The following is a 16,591-nucleotide window of genomic DNA, read 5'->3' as shown; positions in this document are numbered from 1 at the left end:
ACGTTAATGTACATAGTTAGCAGCAGTTGGGTAGCATGTCTGTCCACTGGGTGACCAACAGTTGCTGAAAAGGGAAAAGCAATAGTCGCAAAGTTCAAGCACAACAGTTTTGTCTTAGCCCTTAACAATTTGGACAACAGGCTCTCAAACTTTCCTTACCAATTAGAAAGCTCTGGTTAGTTCTCAGAGTCTGGGGTGCTTTCATTACTTTGAGGAGGGAAAATGTTTCCTGCCATTGTTAAAGCTGATGTCTAACTACTACAGCAATACTGAGCCACTACAGCATGTAAATAACAGCATTATACAATCAACATCTCACCCTTATTCTTCACCAACATTATAGTCTTTCTTAAAGCTATAGGTCACACAACTATATCATTCTGTGATTGTCTCACCCTCATGTACTTCCAAACATGTATGATTTTCTTCCATGAAACACAACAGGAAAATGTATGTAGAATGTCTAGACTGCTCTTTTGCATACAATGAAAAAGTATGGGGATCCTAACTGTCAAGCTCCAGAAAAGGTACTTTTATGCACTTTATAAGTCTTACAAAGGTAATGGGTTTGTGTGAAGAACAGATCAAAATGTAAAAATTTTCCAGCCTAATCTAATTATTATCCAAAGCTATTTGTATATAACATTTAAATGTACATTTTTTGTTACAAAAACGTACAATATGGACGTACTGACAGCATCCAAAACGTAAACATTTTAACGTATTTACAGCTTTATAAACGTACAAATATTTACGAATCCTTTAAATTATAAATATGTCTCTAGTTACATTTTTGACTATTTTATAGATATTTTAGATCTCTTAACCCTACACCTGCCCTTAAACTTGTTTTTTGGTGCTTTTGTGGAGTATTTTCTGGTCATTTTTATTTTATTTTAAAAAAAATGTTTAAACATAGCATATTCTGAAAACTCCTTTTGTGTCTCAGGGCAAATAAAATAAAATAAAATACTTAAGTAATGATTAAACAATTACATTTTTAACATTTATTTTAACATTTTAAAGTTTAGTGTTAGTTAAAGTGATATATATCCTCTGAATATTTCAGATATACATCTTTGTATTGAAATCTTAAGCAAATGCATGCATGCAAGAATCACACTTTACGTTCATATATACAAATACTCATGAGATCATGTAGATTTTTCACTAAAAATCTTGGCCTTCAACCTTAAAGACCATTTCAAGCATGTGAACAATAACATAGGAATGAGAACGCAACTATTCCTGAAGCACTTCCGGTATCATTAACAGATCCTTTAAATAAGGCTCTGAGTTAACATATTTTCCTCATATAACATCAAACATTTACCTGGAATGACTCATCCAGACATGTTGTTGATACTGAGCTTCTACGTGAGAGAGGTAATGAAACTGTATCTTAGTTTAGATGCTCACAATTATTTCCTTAGTGGAGAGCTCGGGAATATTGGATTGCTCCTATTTTAATCAATGAAGCCGTTCAATGAAGCTGTCTGTGTGACCTGCGGACAAGGTAAGGATTTATTTTTTAATTATTAAAATACTTTTCTTGTCTCTTTCTTCTTGGTAAAAGCATCTGCTATATGACTAAAATGTAAAAAATGTAAAAGTAAATGACTTGCACAGACATTCATTGTGATCCATAGTCGTTTTAAGACCTCTAACTCTCAAACGTACAATTAGTTGGCATAAATTCTTTCACCTACCAGAGATAAGACGTGTGCTACAGTTTTTAATACTGCACGTATCCAGTCATCTCGCTTCACTGCAGCGGTTCATGCATCCATTTATTGTTACTTTTTCTGAGATGTAAACACTTTAATTTCCATTAGTTCTAGGCATCCAGAGAGCATCCAGCCACCGAACAACATGGTCCACATTTTAATAATGATATTTTATGACAACCGTGTTAACTTTAGAAACGTTAATCATGTTAAAGTCACTATGAATGAAGCGCCTCCTGCTGCTGTTTTGAATGAGGGTGCGTTCCATTCCGCAGTGATCATCCCTATGTCCAATTCCCTTCGAAGAATTTAACATCCACTGTGAGAGCTTTAAAAGGCTAAAAGGTTTGGTGCTTAAAAATTAGGGGCATTCGGATCTCACTTTTTAAGTCATTTTATTATTATTTTTTTGCTATTTCTGTATGAAGCCATCTTACAACATGACTATCATGATTGTTCTCCCTTCAAAGTGCCCTTCGAAGGGTGATTTATCCCATTAGGAATGCAGTCTGAGTTCGACAACTAACAGGAAATGTTCAAGGAACAAAAGGACGTCATTTTCTTAAACTGTCTTGAAATGCCATATAGCTCTTAACTCCTTCTGATTCTCCTTCTATGGAGTCTGCTGGCCTTTCCAAATGTAAGCAAACTAAGAAGTTCTTTTGAGTTTTTAGTGAATAACAATTTAATTTGAAATGTTTGTTTGTTCCTCAAACAAAGCTTTTGTGTGGCTTCAAAAGATTCAGAGTACAGGGCATATGTCAAATTGACTATTTTTTAATGGTACTTTTTGTCGTTTTTGAAACTATACAGTTGAGGTTATTATCTGCTTTCATTACATGGAAAAGAGCAGCCTAGACATTCTCCTGAACATTTCCTTGTGTGTAATTTAAATAAAAATATCCTTTTGTGTTCTGGTTTGGACAGAGTTTATTCCAAAAACAAGACCCTTCCTTCCCTTCCCTTCCCTTTTTTTTTTTTGCAAGAGCAGGGCAGTACATTCACAATGCTTTTTGCTTAAGATGCTGTAAGGCTGCCAGGTAAAGGAAATAGCGAAGAAACCAAGGATTTATTTGCTGCCTACTATGCCTTATAAATGAAAGCAGCACTTACTCTAAGAGGACAGACTGTACTGCTTGCAATGTAGCAAACTGCAGTCATGTTGATCTCTGGGGTGGTTAGGCTTGGGACCAGGGACAAAACATCAGAATTATTATTATGCTCAATTGTGGACCGTTAAAATTACATTTTGTGCCAATAAAGAGAAAAATAAATGAAAGTTGTATTTACAAGTGTAAGTTAATGAAGCTAATGTTTTTATTGGTTCTTTATTTAGTCCACAATCAACATAATGAAGAACGTCAAGCCAAATTAGGAATAAAAAGGGAGAGTTGTTGAATTTGAATTCAACACTTCATCAGCCAGTTCTGTTTATGGCACACCAGGGTTTCTTTCAGTGGGCACATCTTGAGCAAATGCTGGACTGAAAAAAAAAAAGTGATATTCAAAAAGAATAATTGTCTAATCTAAAATAAATGTATTTAAATTCGACAAACCACTAACCATGAATATGATAATTCGAAATGCATTGAGACACCATGTTAAACCTCCCTTTAAGTCCACAGGTGGTTTATAGTGCTGTGCAGAAAGGAGGAGGGGGCTTCTATATTTTAGAGTATAAAGCAGCACCATTTACTATAATATCATTAAAGTTTATTTTGCACCTTTATATGTCATAGACTACCTTGAGTGGTAAGCGTTGAGGAAGATTGGTGTTGTAAATACTTCTCTGTAAATGTTTTTGTGTGAAACTGGCGGTCAGTCAATGAACGTCAAGCAGTCACTGAATGATATCAAGGCCTTTTTGGGCTGAATGAACTTTAAGCTTTAGAATAAAAGGATTTTAAATAGAGACTCCATTTGACAGTGCAGTTTAGTCTAAGACTAAACTTAATCTATGACAACCCTGAAGCTTAAACTAAATTACAGTCTAGAAGCAAAATCTTCATGCAAATCACCAACTGTAACAGTATCATGTGGGTCCAGATCAACATTTCCTTTGGAAATACAAAAGAATTATTAAAGCATTAGAGACTTTATCATTTTGTTTGCAAAAGAAATTACATTGAGCAATGTGATGTTTATTCTGCTTATTTAAATTAAAACTCTCCATACCAAAAGTCAAGTTTAGAGTCTGGCAGGTATATGTTCTTTCTTGTGAAAATAATGACATAATAAAATCATTTTCTTACTGTGTATTTTTGTCTTAATTTCCTGTAAGAATATTTAAATATCCTGAAAACAAGATACATTTAGTGAGAAGCAAAATTGCATAAGATATCAAGAATTTCTCAAATTAAGTATTTATTTTTTTTTACCCCATTGACATTGTTTTTTCTTGTTTTAAGCATACATCTAAACAAATTTAGCAAGGTGTCTGCCTAAAACAAGAAAAATAATTGCCAATGGGGTAAGAAAAATAAACTTAATTCAAGATGTTGTCTTGTTTAAGGATGTTTCGATATTTTTATTGGGAAAAAATACAAAAATAATGATTAAAGGGATAGTTCACCCAAAAATGAAAATTCTCTGAATATTTACTCACCCTCATGATATCCCAGGTGTGTATGACTTTCTTTCTTCACCAGAACATATTTGAAATAAAATAGAAAAATATCTCAGCTCAGTAGGTCTTTAAAATGCAAGTGGATCCGACTTTTGAAGCTCCAAAATCACAGACAGTCAGCATAAACCTCATCGATACAATTCTAGCAGTTAATGTCTTCTAAAGTGAAACGCTCACTTTCAGATCAGACCAATATTTAAGTACTTTTTAATCCTAAATCATCGCTTCTGGTAAGCTTCACAAGAGGGTGGAGATCACGCGGTCTCTAGTGTGATGTATTCACATTGCCATGTTACGGACGTAATCTTACATTCTCTTCTCGGTTGAGACAACCAGGATAAACACACAAACACACCATTGTGAGTAAAGAAACAGATAAATACAGATCTAAACCAAAACCAACGAAGTTTCTGTACAGCGTTCCTCCTACTCACTTGTAAACAGCGCTGCTCTTCCGGCTGTGACTCATGTGCCTCAGTTCTCGCGTGTTTCAAATGCCAATGCAATTACGTCACATGCGTGTACCGCTTCTGACCGGAAGCATGATTTAGAGTAAAAAAAAAAATACTTTAATATTGATCTTTTTTGCACCAAAAGCAATCGTGTCCCTTTAAAAACATTAATTTAACAGCTAGAGAGGTATATGGATGATGTTTTTGCTTACTGTCTGTGATTTTTTGGAGCTTCAAAAATCTGATCACCATTCACTTGCATTTTAAGGACCTTCTGAGCAAAGATATATTTCTAATTTTCTTCAAATGTGTTCTGCTAAAGAAAGAAAGTCATACACACCTGGGATATCATTAGGGTGAGTAAATAATGAGAACATTTCATTTTTGGGTGAACTATCCCTTTAAGCAAAGGATTTTTTACAGTGTACATGAACTGACTAGCTCTGACATTAAGTTTGTGCCAATGCTATCGAAATAAGATGTTTTCGGAAGCGAGCATTTATTGTGCCTGTACATACATACTAAAACTAAAACACAAACTGGGCACAGAAGCTGCATGTCTTGCAGTGCATAGACTGCCATGATCTCCTTGCATGGAGCTCTGTTTGAGGCATTTATAAACTCACCACTATTGTCTCAGCTCAGACTAGATTATCTCCAAATGAGCTGAAATTATAGCAGAGGAAGAAGTGAATCATAAAGAAGATGTGTAACAGATGTGAGAATGTGTGCGGGTGGAGTTTTGACATGGAGCAGAATGGATGTACCCTGTCGGTGAAGCGGATTGGTGTGAGAAAGGTGTAGCTGGATGTGTGTGTTTCATAAACGGGTTTGGGCTTCTGGGATGTAGATCTCTATGCTGTCGGCCCGCTCCGTTGCTGAGCTCTGACGGAAAGACGCAGCCCGTTTAGCAGCCATCAATCTGCGCCGGGCCTCTTGCCTCTGTCGATCCTGCAGGTCCAAGGAGCGCTCGCGCATGACCCCTCCACGACCTTTAGGAGGCCTTTTTGAAACAGGAGGCGTCCATTTTCTTTCCTGAGAAAAACAGGTAGTGTTCATGCATTATTACCATTTTGCTGGTTTATTAAAATGAAGTTCAATATTGTTCTATTGGCAGCTCTTTCTGAATCACACTCAAGTCACCAACATTTATTAATTTCCAGGTCAAATTACTAAAATCTAGCCAAAACATATTAAAGGAAAATTAAAATAGTTTCCATGAGTTAGGGGTGGAGTTCGGGACTCAGAAATATAGATATATACTAGTATAATGTAACCAAAACTATTGTTACTGTAAATTTACCTCCCTGTCAGATGTTTCTACAAGTGGTTAGAATTAGGGGTCTGGTCACTGACCACTTCATTAGGAACACCTGTACACTTACTTATTCATGCAATTATCTAATCAGCCAACTGTGTGGCAGCAATGCAGTGCATAAAATCATGCAGATATGAGTCAGGAGCTTCAGTCAACATTCACATCAACCATCAGAATGGGGAAAAAAAATTATCTCTGTGATTTAGACCGTGGCATGATTGTTGGTGCCAGACGGGCTGGTTTGTGTATTTCTGTAACTGCTGATCTCCTGGGATTTTCATGCACAACAGTCTCTAGCATGGTGCCAAAAACAAAAAACATCCAGTGAGCAGCAGTTCCGCGGACAGAAATGCCATGTTCAACGGAGAATGGCCAGACTGGTTCGAGCTGACAGAAAGGCTACGGTAACTCAGAATGCACAACATGTCGAACCTTAAGGCGGATGGGCTGCAACAGCAGAAGACCACGATGGGCACTTTATTAGGAACATAGTGTTACTAATAAAGTGGTTGGTGAGCGTTATGTAACTATACTAATATAATTATAATTAGGGCTGTCAATGGGTTAAAATTCGTAGTCGAATAAATTAAATGATGAGCCGATTAATCAAATTATTCACAAATATCAATATTCACTGAGAAAATGTAGTATATATTAATTAAAACAATTATAAATATTATCTAATACAGTACAGTTGAAGTCAGAAGTTTACAAACACTTAGGTTGAAGTCATTAAAACTAATTTTTTAACCACTCCACAGATTTAATATTAGCAAACTATAGTTTTGGCAATCTACTTTGTGCATGACACAAGAAGTAAATTTTCCAACAATTGTTTACAGACAGATTGTTTCACTTTTAATTGACTATATCACAATTCCAGTGGGTCAGAAGTTTACATACACCAAGTTAACTGTGCCTTTAAGCAGCTTGGAAAATTTCAGAAAATTATGTCAAGCCTTTAGACAATTAGCTTCTGATAGGAGGTGTACCTGTGGATGTATTTTAAGGGCTACCTTCAAACTCAGTGCCTCTTTGCTTGACATCATGGGAAAATCAAAAGAAATAAGCCAAGACCTCAGAAAAAATATTTGCACCTCCACAAGTCTGGTTCATCCTTGGGAGCAATTTCCAAGTGCCTGAAGGTACCACGTTCATCTGTACAAACAATAGTACGCAAGTATAAACACCATGGGACCACGCAGCCATCATACCGCTCAGGAAGGAGACACATTCTGTCTCCTAGATATGAACGTAGTTTGGTGCGAAAAGTGCAAATCAATCCCAGAACAACAGCAAAGGACCATGTGAAGATGCTGGAGGAAACAGGTAGACAAGTATATATATCCACAGTAAAATGAGCCTTATATCGACATAACCTGAAAGGCTGCTCAGCAAGGAAGAAGCCAATGCTCCAAAACCTTCATTTACCATTTACCATAAAAAAGCCAGACTACAGTTTGCAAGTGCACATGGGGACAAAGATCTTACTTTCTGGAGAAATTTCCTCTGGTCTGATGAAACAAAAATTTTACTTTTTGGCCATAATGACCATCATTATGTTTGTAGGAAAAAGGGTGAGGCTTGCAAGCCGAAGAACACCATCCCAACCGTGAAGCATGGGGGTGGCAGCATCATGTTGTGGGGGTGCTTTGCTGCAGGAGGGACTGGTACACTTCACAAAATAGATGGCATCATGAGGAAGGAAAATTATGTGGATATATTGAAGCAAAATCTCAAGACATCAGCCATGAAGTTAAAGCTTGGTCGCAAATGGGTCTTCCAAATGGACAATGACCCCAAGCATACCTCCAAAGTTGTTTAAAGCTTAAGGACAACAAAGCCAAGGTACTGGAGTGACCATCACAAAGCCCTGACCTCAATCTGATAGAAAATTTGAGGGCAGAACTGAAAAAGCATGTGCGAGCAAGGAGGCCTACAAACCTGACTCAGTTACACCAGTTCTGTCTAGAGGAATGGGCCAGAATTCCAGCAACTTATTGTGAGAAGCTTGTGGAAGGCTACCCAAAATGTTTGACCCAAGTTAAACAATTTAAAGGCCATGCTACCAAACACTAAATGTGTATGTAAACTTCTGACCCACTGGGAATGTGATGAAAGAAATAAAAGCTGAAATAAATCATTCTCTATACTATTATTCTGACATTTCACATTCTTAAAATAAAGTAGTGATCCTAACTGACATAAGACAGGGAATGTTTTCTATGATTAAATGTCAGGAATTGTGAAAAAATGAGTTTAAATGTATTTGGCTAAGGTGTTTGTAAACTTCTGACTTCAACTGTATATAACATTATAATTTAGATCATTCAAATACATTACATCATCTACATTTATTATGGAAGCAGACAATTAAAGCATTTTAGATAATACAAAAAGTTTGCTTTATTTCTTTATTTAGTGCTTTTTCACCATCGGGCCAAACACGTTTAGATATGGTAAAATTACAAACTGTTCCCAGCCCAAATTTCTCAACACTGATAGCTAACCGTGCTGGTGGAACGACTGTCGTGATTTGGCGACTCAATATTGGTCATCTGTCCACTCAGTCCATTCGAATCCTGATTTCACAGCACCACAATGGAAATAGAAATTGTTGCCATTGCCAACGAGCCCGGATAGGTACAGAACGGCACAATTGCGCAATAACCATTTGGCCCATTAATGGAAAAGTGGCTTTCGAACATAACCTTGTAATTGGCCTACTCTTCGGAGCATCTCACTTTGGTTGCATTAATTTTTAAGCATCTCTAGTCATAAACACTGTTTTAAGGACGCTGTGTCAGGTTAAACATAGTTTCAAACTTTGAAAAATGCGAATTGAGATCCCGGCATTTTGTTGTGTTCATCCAGGTGTCTTTGAGCGCCAAGATCATGTCATCTGTGAAAGAATGAGCTGCCTGCTCTCATTGGTTTGACGAGGCTTGTGGCCTGTACAACCCCAAGCTGTGCTGACTGACCCCTACTGCCACAGATTTGCAAAAACATGGTACATCAAGCTTGAATTGCTCTGATCGTAGGAAAATTCGTTATTACGAAATGTAAACACGGGTTGGGTGCATGATTAATTGTGTTTATTTTTTGACTTAATTTTTTTATAAAAATTAATCATTAAATTGAAATGTTAAATCGACAGCGGTATTTATAATATAAATATAACAAAATATATTGTGGTCAAACAATACGAGTTGAGAATGTGACAAGACTGGTGCAAGATACAAGTCACTAAACTGATGTTTCCCTTATGAAACTGTCCTATTTAGTCTGTAAAGGTGCAATTACCTTCTTCTCCGGACTCTCCACTATCCTCCAATCATTGCTCTTAATTTGCTGAAGCTCATCAAACTTGGCAGTGACATCATCAATGGAGAGCTGCAGGAGATCCCAGAACCCAGCCAGATCTTGAGCCGTGGGCCGGGGCATGGCACTGGGGTCCTGCACAAAATCACAAACAGACCAATTATATGAACACAATTACAAAGAATTTTTTTTTTCACATCATACTGCCAATGAAAATAATCACATAAGCATGCTGGAAACTCTTTAAGCATTTTCTGCATTGAGTGGTGTGAATAAATATATTATCATAAACAATCACCAGAGGTCACTGTAGTCCTATCTCACTGTGATCACCTGCTCCAACCAAGGAGGTCTATAATACCTAGAGAAAGCTATCTGTTAACATTCTCATTTACCTCAATGGCAGTTACCGACTTGTGCAGGACGTAACATGAAGTAAGTGCCCTCTTTGCTACCATCTTTGCCAATGGGCACTCAGTTCTCATCCTTACAGGCTGATGGCACCACAGGAACACACATGCTGCATCTGAAACCGCATACTGTCACAATATGTACTGTATTTGATGAAGGACGGACTTATCTGCCGCCAAAACAGTACGTTCTTTTAGGTATGCATGCGAGTAGTATGAACAGATTTCGGACATACTTTATCCGGAGATGTGGGCACTGTCCCGTGTCCCACATATATGACGTAAGAACAACAACCGCGAAAATTATCTGCTTTAGTTTTGTTAAACAAGCACCATTTAAGCACAAGGAACACTTATCTTGGCATCTGTAGCCGCATGACTCGCAGTTCACCACTGTTCTTTTAAATCCAGCATTTTTTATGGGATCGTTAATTGTCCAGTCGATCCGTACTTCAGAATCTCACCGGAAATAGTAGGTCATCTGGGTATTTCACGCTTACTGCTCATGAATACTGTGAGCTGAGCTGACGGTGCTTCTGCAGACAGCGCGGAGTTAAGTGGTGTCTTCATGGTAAGTTGCTAACTAGTTTGTGAAATACATTCTGGAAAGTTATTAAACAATGACCCCATAATTTCCCCTTTTCAATATAACTAATATAACGTTAACCCTGTCCCTGACAACCATGTCACTCAAGTTTATCACATATGTTTGCTGTTAGCCAGCTATAGTTTGTCAGTGCAGTCAGTAACATAGCAGATTGAAAGGTAAGCATCAGAGCATCTTTTTGCATCTCAGCAGACAACGGTGTGGTGGTGGATTGTGTCTGCTGAGTGTTGATTTCATGCTACGTTGTTACCTAGTTGGTGAGACGCAATGCTGGAAAGTAAATAAACAACATCCATCTTTTACTCTCCGTGAAAACGAGCTTATAGCTAACTAGCTAACCACATAGCTACTTTCATACCTTGTCAGCTGAGTCGAAGCTAATGTGTAAACGTATTCACCAAACTGTGTTGTTCAGGATTCACAGTTTGGTAACCCCTTCAACTGAATAATTCCAGCCGTTGCATTTACAAAATGTAATATTTAAAAGTCTGATTTTCCACTGTTGAAAGTTTCTCCTGAACTTGTATAGCAGAATACGGTGTAATACCGCTGTCGCTGTTTATTTCTTGACTCGGCAAGTGTAAATGCTACTTGTTTTACAACCTGCCCCTAATTGACTGGCAGTATTAAAATAGTCAGCATTTGACTGATACTAAACAGTACTACTGATGTTTATTTAGCTATTTATTTTATTTTTATTTGTTCTTTATTTAAATGGTTAGCATTTGACTGATACTAAACAGTACTGATGTTTATAAAGCTATTTATTTTATTTTTATTTGTTCTTTATTTAAAAGGTCAGCCATCGACTGATACAAAACATACAATACTGATTTCTATTTAGTTATAACTTCAATTTATTATTTATTTAAATGGTCAGCAACTGACTGACACTAAACATACAGTACTGATTATTATTTAGCTATTTATTGTATTTTTATTCATTCTTTATTTTAATGGTCAGCTATTGACTGATACTAAACATACAGTACTGATGTTTATTTAGCTATTTATTGTATTTTTATTTATTCTTCATTTTCTCAGTGTTCATGTCTAGAATTTGTTGACAATGTATAATAATAATGTCAAATATTCTTTGATAAAAATATTTGTTTAAGAAAGCAGCCTTCTGAGAACCATTGCATAGTCATATCAGTGCAAAATCGGTGTACAATCCACATAGAAAAGGTTTTTTTTTCATTCCAGCTCAAAAATGAACTATATCAGCCACCATATTGGTAATCTGTGAATTTCCCCCCTCTAAAATCGGTATCGGTCTCAAAAATCCCATATCAGTCGGGTTCCAATGGCTACAGTACATTTGAATGGCTGTCAATGGTAAAGATGCTTTTTACCTAAGACCTTAAGACCTTGACCAATTGGCACCAACTAATTTTTCTTTTATTGAGACAGGTGCACTGTTTGTATTAACATTAGAAGAGAACAATAAAATAAAATATTTCAAGAGATGGATGTGCTGTCCATTATTAGCTGACAGATTTATGTAAAGCCTCATGTTGGGAGTAATAATTATTTCTTCCATTAAAATTGAGGATCGCCTGTTCCACTTCTCAGTTATAAACAGGATATTTCTTTTCTTCATTCATACTGTGTTCTCTCTTCTCTGTAACCATGCTGAGCTGAGCTGTTCACTCTCTGCAAACTCAAGAGGATAAGTTGGTCTCAGCCTGTCCCTGTGAATGCATTACAGCATCCATCATTCCACAATCTCCAGAGAAGGAGAGACAGAAACAATCACTGACCAAACTAAACTAAACAAACTCTTTAAAGTGTCATTCAACCACCCAACTACCAATTAATGTCAGCTTCTTTAACACTAACACCTTTTGACACTGGTTTACGCTTTTAGACTAAATAAAATGATATTCAGTGGTGCTGACTGCACAACAAATTAAAGTGTAATTCAGTCCAACAAATTTACCATTCAACTACAAACAAAACAAATTAAATCAAAATGAAACAAACAAAACAAAAAAACACAAAACATAAAACAAATAATTAAAAAAAACCTACAGGTAAATGTTTGAGGTATTTGTATTTAATAAATGCAAGATTGACACTCTTACAAGCACTCTTTATTGAAAAGCCTGATAAAGAGGAAAAATGCATCCGTTATGATAGAACTGGTTATGATTGATGCATTTTATGATACAGCACAAACATTGATGTATATCCCATGGGTATCTTAGAAATGGCACGTACCAGATTTTGCTGACACAACCAGTAAAACTGCTGGAATTTCTGGGACATGAGGAGGTGAGCGCTGCCTACAGCACTCCGGATCTTCCCAAGAACTGCAAGACATTAAAAGGACTGTCAGTACCAACATGTTATGGCTCGTTAAATGAGGATGTGAGTGTATTTATGAATTACATTTGTTTTTGTTTTGTTTGTTTTTTTGGGGGGTGGGGGTTGGTTGGTGCAAATACATTTGTTACATGAAAAATATATTTTTTCCAGACACATATGAAAATAGGGCTGTCGATACAATGCATTAATTCAGTGAGTTATATATATAATTATATAAGAAATTAGGAGTAAAAAAAAATAACGCAATTATTTATTCCCCCTAACCATAATAAGATGTTTTCCTACCGTTGGACCAATTCAAGCTTGAAACGTCACCTTCCTGTTTTTACGAGTCTCAGACAGCAGGTGGCAGTAAGCACCACTTCAGCTGTACAGGCAACTAACCACAGCAGACACCACAAGATGAGGATGCATTCTTGCTTTCTAAATAAGTTGGACAGTGCACAACTCCGAATGCAAGGGTCTCAAGATGTGTTTTTCGAAACTACGGTAAACCTGACAAAGTTAGATGCTCCAAAAGTGTATGTCTGACGAATTCACATTGAAGCATCCTTAGAAATGCCCATATAAAAAGTCAGTCTCAGGCATTTTAACGAATTAAAGTGCAAAATGGATTGTTCAATGAAATGGAAATTAACAATATATTGCCTTCTAAAGGCTTTTTGTATTATCTAATCAATACTTGTCTGCCACAGTACTGTAATGTAAATTTTAATTATATGAATTATATTTATTATACAGTATATTATATTTATAATTTTTTCTATGTACTATATTTATAATTATTTAATCATTATATATTAAATTATTTTCATTTGAGGGCCTTTTTGGCAAATATTTATCTATGCAAATAATTGCGATTAATTAGATTAATTTATTGTCGAAAGGTGCGATTAATTTGATTAATTTAATTGACTGACAGCCCTAATGAGAATATGTTGCTAGAAACTTTTTTAAATCTTTTTTTTTAATTTTTTTTTAATAATTATTATTTGTGGTGTGAGTAAATATGTTGTCAGGCCAAGTAAAAATTAGCCTACTGGCCAAACCAGCCAGGCAGAAAAGATCCTTACTGTTGAGCCCTGCATGCAATACAATAATTTATATCTGCCCAGTTTAGAAGACGAGCATATAGTATTTTGTGTTTTGGATTCTGGTGTCCCTAACAGGATTCTTACCCCAGAAGCCTCCTTGGTCAATCAGCTGTTTTTTTCAGTTTTTTTAGCAGGGTGTCTAAAAACAGTTTAGACCACTAGAGCAGACTGGTGTGTAAATGTCCTGGCTCTATCATTCAGAACTGGATACACAGCAAGTGTGTGTATTACTATATCAGTGAAAGTGTCAATGAGTTTGTGTATTGGTTTGATATTCTGCAAACTCACTCTCTTCTGACAAGTCATGCTCCTCCGCCTCACGTTCCATATCTTTGCACCATCCCTCCAGACGTTTGGTCTCACTGTGCAGAAGCTGCATGAACCAGCTGCCGTCGTGACGAAGGGGTGACACGCGGCCGGACTCAGCTGCTTCATGAGCAGGTTCTACGAGCCAGGGTTCGGGCTGCGGGCTGGGCGGTCCGCTGGAGGGCCGGTAATCCTCCCTGTAGCTGAACAGGCCCTGTGTCCGTACGGTCCGGACCGCGCTGTACTGTGTGGGCGTACTAGGTTCAGAGTGCCGCTGGAATCCGCCAAACTGCAGACTCTTGTCCTCTGTTGAAGGAAACCCCTCCAGCTCCAAATCTGCCTGAACTGCCGTGGTCACACTATTGGACCGTTTAAAGCGCCCAAGTCTGAAAGAGCACACAAGAATGATAACGTAACTAAGAACAGTGCTTGTATTTGCACCCAGAAATGTGTCCTCCATGTGTTTTCCAAATGAAAACACTAGGGGTGTGCAGCAAAGTCATTATCTGTATCTGTTCATATGACAAAATTATCTGTATCTGTCTCTGTATTCGGATAGAACCGGATGTGGGAAAACTAAATGAAATGCCCATTTTAAATGCTACTCTTACATTTAAAGATTTTATAAATAATACATGCCTTGTAAATGCCTTTTCATAATAATAGCCTAATACTACTACTACTACTACTACTACTACTACTACTACTACTAATAATAATAATTATTATTATTGTAGGCTACAAATTTTGTTTAATTAAATTTTTATTTTATTATTTTTTTCTTACGAGATGAAGCTGAATTTGTAGGCTGCATTAACTGTGGAATATGTTAACTGTTGTTTCTCCTGGTATTTATGATATTATTATCAGCTCAGTATATTCATTTATGTCTGTGCATGTATAATATTACTCTGGAGGCAGGACGTGTCAAGCAAAATGTGAAATGTCAAGCACACATTTTGCAGTGAATACTAAATACAAAATCAAACATTAAAAGCAATTAAAATAAAATCAATACAGCCTACAAACAGGTGAAAGTCCCGTAAGTCTATCAGGATTTTTTACGACAGGACAACATTATTTAGTTAAATAATAATAATAATAATATAATGATTTAAATTTATATAACGCCTTTCCAAAACTCAAGAACACTTAACATTCTCAAATTTTGCACAGTTTAAAGAAGAAGAAAAAAGGCATGTTTCAGTTTATTCGTTTTACATAAGCAGGAATATTCCGAATAGATGAATACTCTATGGAGCATTTAAACCTTAATGGAACATTTTAACTTTTTTCGGAATAAAGTCTTAACCAGATAATTAATTTAGTTGCTGATGTGTGTATAATTGTGGTCAACTTTAAGAGAGGGATAGACGAGCTCCGACGTGAAATCATCTCTTCAGGTCAGGAATTTAACATTGTGCTCATGTTTAGGCTATAAATGAATACATGAGAATCACGTGTGAATCGTGTGATACATTAACATAGACATTTCAAGAAGTAGAAAGTGTATATGATGTCATATCTTAGTTAATGTTACTCTTGATAAGCTCCAGACGCACACAATTAACAGTAACGGAGTTGAGACCATGCACATCCGATCTGAAATCACAACGTGCGCATTTTCATTTATAAGGTTTACACTTTAGAAATATTGTCTGCACAGATTATTACATTCGTTGTAATTTTGGATATGTTTATTTAAAATGTCACTTTATCCTTGTGCTTCTTGGATAATCAGTTAAACAAATATTTTTTATATTATTCAGATGAATCCATTATTCATTTTGAAGTCATCATCCATGCCTTTCCGAATAAGGTTTTCGGCTTCAGGCACATCCCTAGAAAACACAGTTAATGTTTTAATGCTACTGGTAAATAAGATCTGTGTATTTAATTCTGAATTTAACTATGCTTAGTTTTTTTCTTCTTTATTAACTTGCTTTATTAATGTTTCTTAGCTACTGGTCCAAAAATGATAAAAATTTTTATACTCACTTTTTAACATTAACCCAAGGCATGATATACCCAAAATAAAATGGTTGCAGATTAAACCCCTTTGGACCATGAGCACAATTATGTCTGTTTGGAATGTAATGGAAAGTGATCAGCAATTATTTTGCATTAAATATTTTTATGAAAAATTATATGGCTTTGTTCTTGTCAAGACCTGGAAATAAAAAAGCCACAAGTCCATGTTTATCATCTGAGGATGATAATTCTGAAATAGCAAAGGTGTGGCAATTTGAAATTAAATGTTAATTTCATATAAGGGTGTGGGGATTGGTTTAGACATACTCAATCCATTATGTCAGTCCATTAATATTTATCTAAATGTGCACACTTTTGTACAAAATGTTTTAATGGGTATTATTACAACAGTTAGCGCCGAATTTGAA

The 16,591-nt window shown here is 36.2% G+C and overlaps 1 protein-coding gene across 1 annotated transcript in view; it reads right to left on the bottom strand.

Annotated features, from left to right (window-relative positions):
- Positions 1–5,165: 5,165 nt before the first annotated feature.
- LOC127416001 (disks large-associated protein 2) overlaps positions 5,166–16,591 on the bottom strand; it is a 34,693-nt gene continuing 23,267 nt past the window's right edge. The window contains exons 4-7 of the mRNA XM_051655077.1: positions 14,175–14,578; positions 12,685–12,776; positions 9,427–9,579; positions 5,166–5,840 (exon numbers count right to left, since the gene is read on the bottom strand). Coding sequence (XP_051511037.1) covers positions 5,625–5,840; positions 9,427–9,579; positions 12,685–12,776; positions 14,175–14,578 — 865 coding nt within the window. The 3' untranslated portion in view covers positions 5,166–5,624. The remainder of the gene's footprint in view (positions 5,841–9,426; positions 9,580–12,684; positions 12,777–14,174; positions 14,579–16,591) is intronic.

The sequence above is a fragment of the Myxocyprinus asiaticus genome, chromosome 25 (assembly GCF_019703515.2).
Source record: "Myxocyprinus asiaticus isolate MX2 ecotype Aquarium Trade chromosome 25, UBuf_Myxa_2, whole genome shotgun sequence".
NCBI classification, from domain to species: domain Eukaryota; kingdom Metazoa; phylum Chordata; class Actinopteri; order Cypriniformes; family Catostomidae; genus Myxocyprinus; species Myxocyprinus asiaticus.
This window is presented reverse-complemented; position numbering and strand designations above follow the sequence as displayed.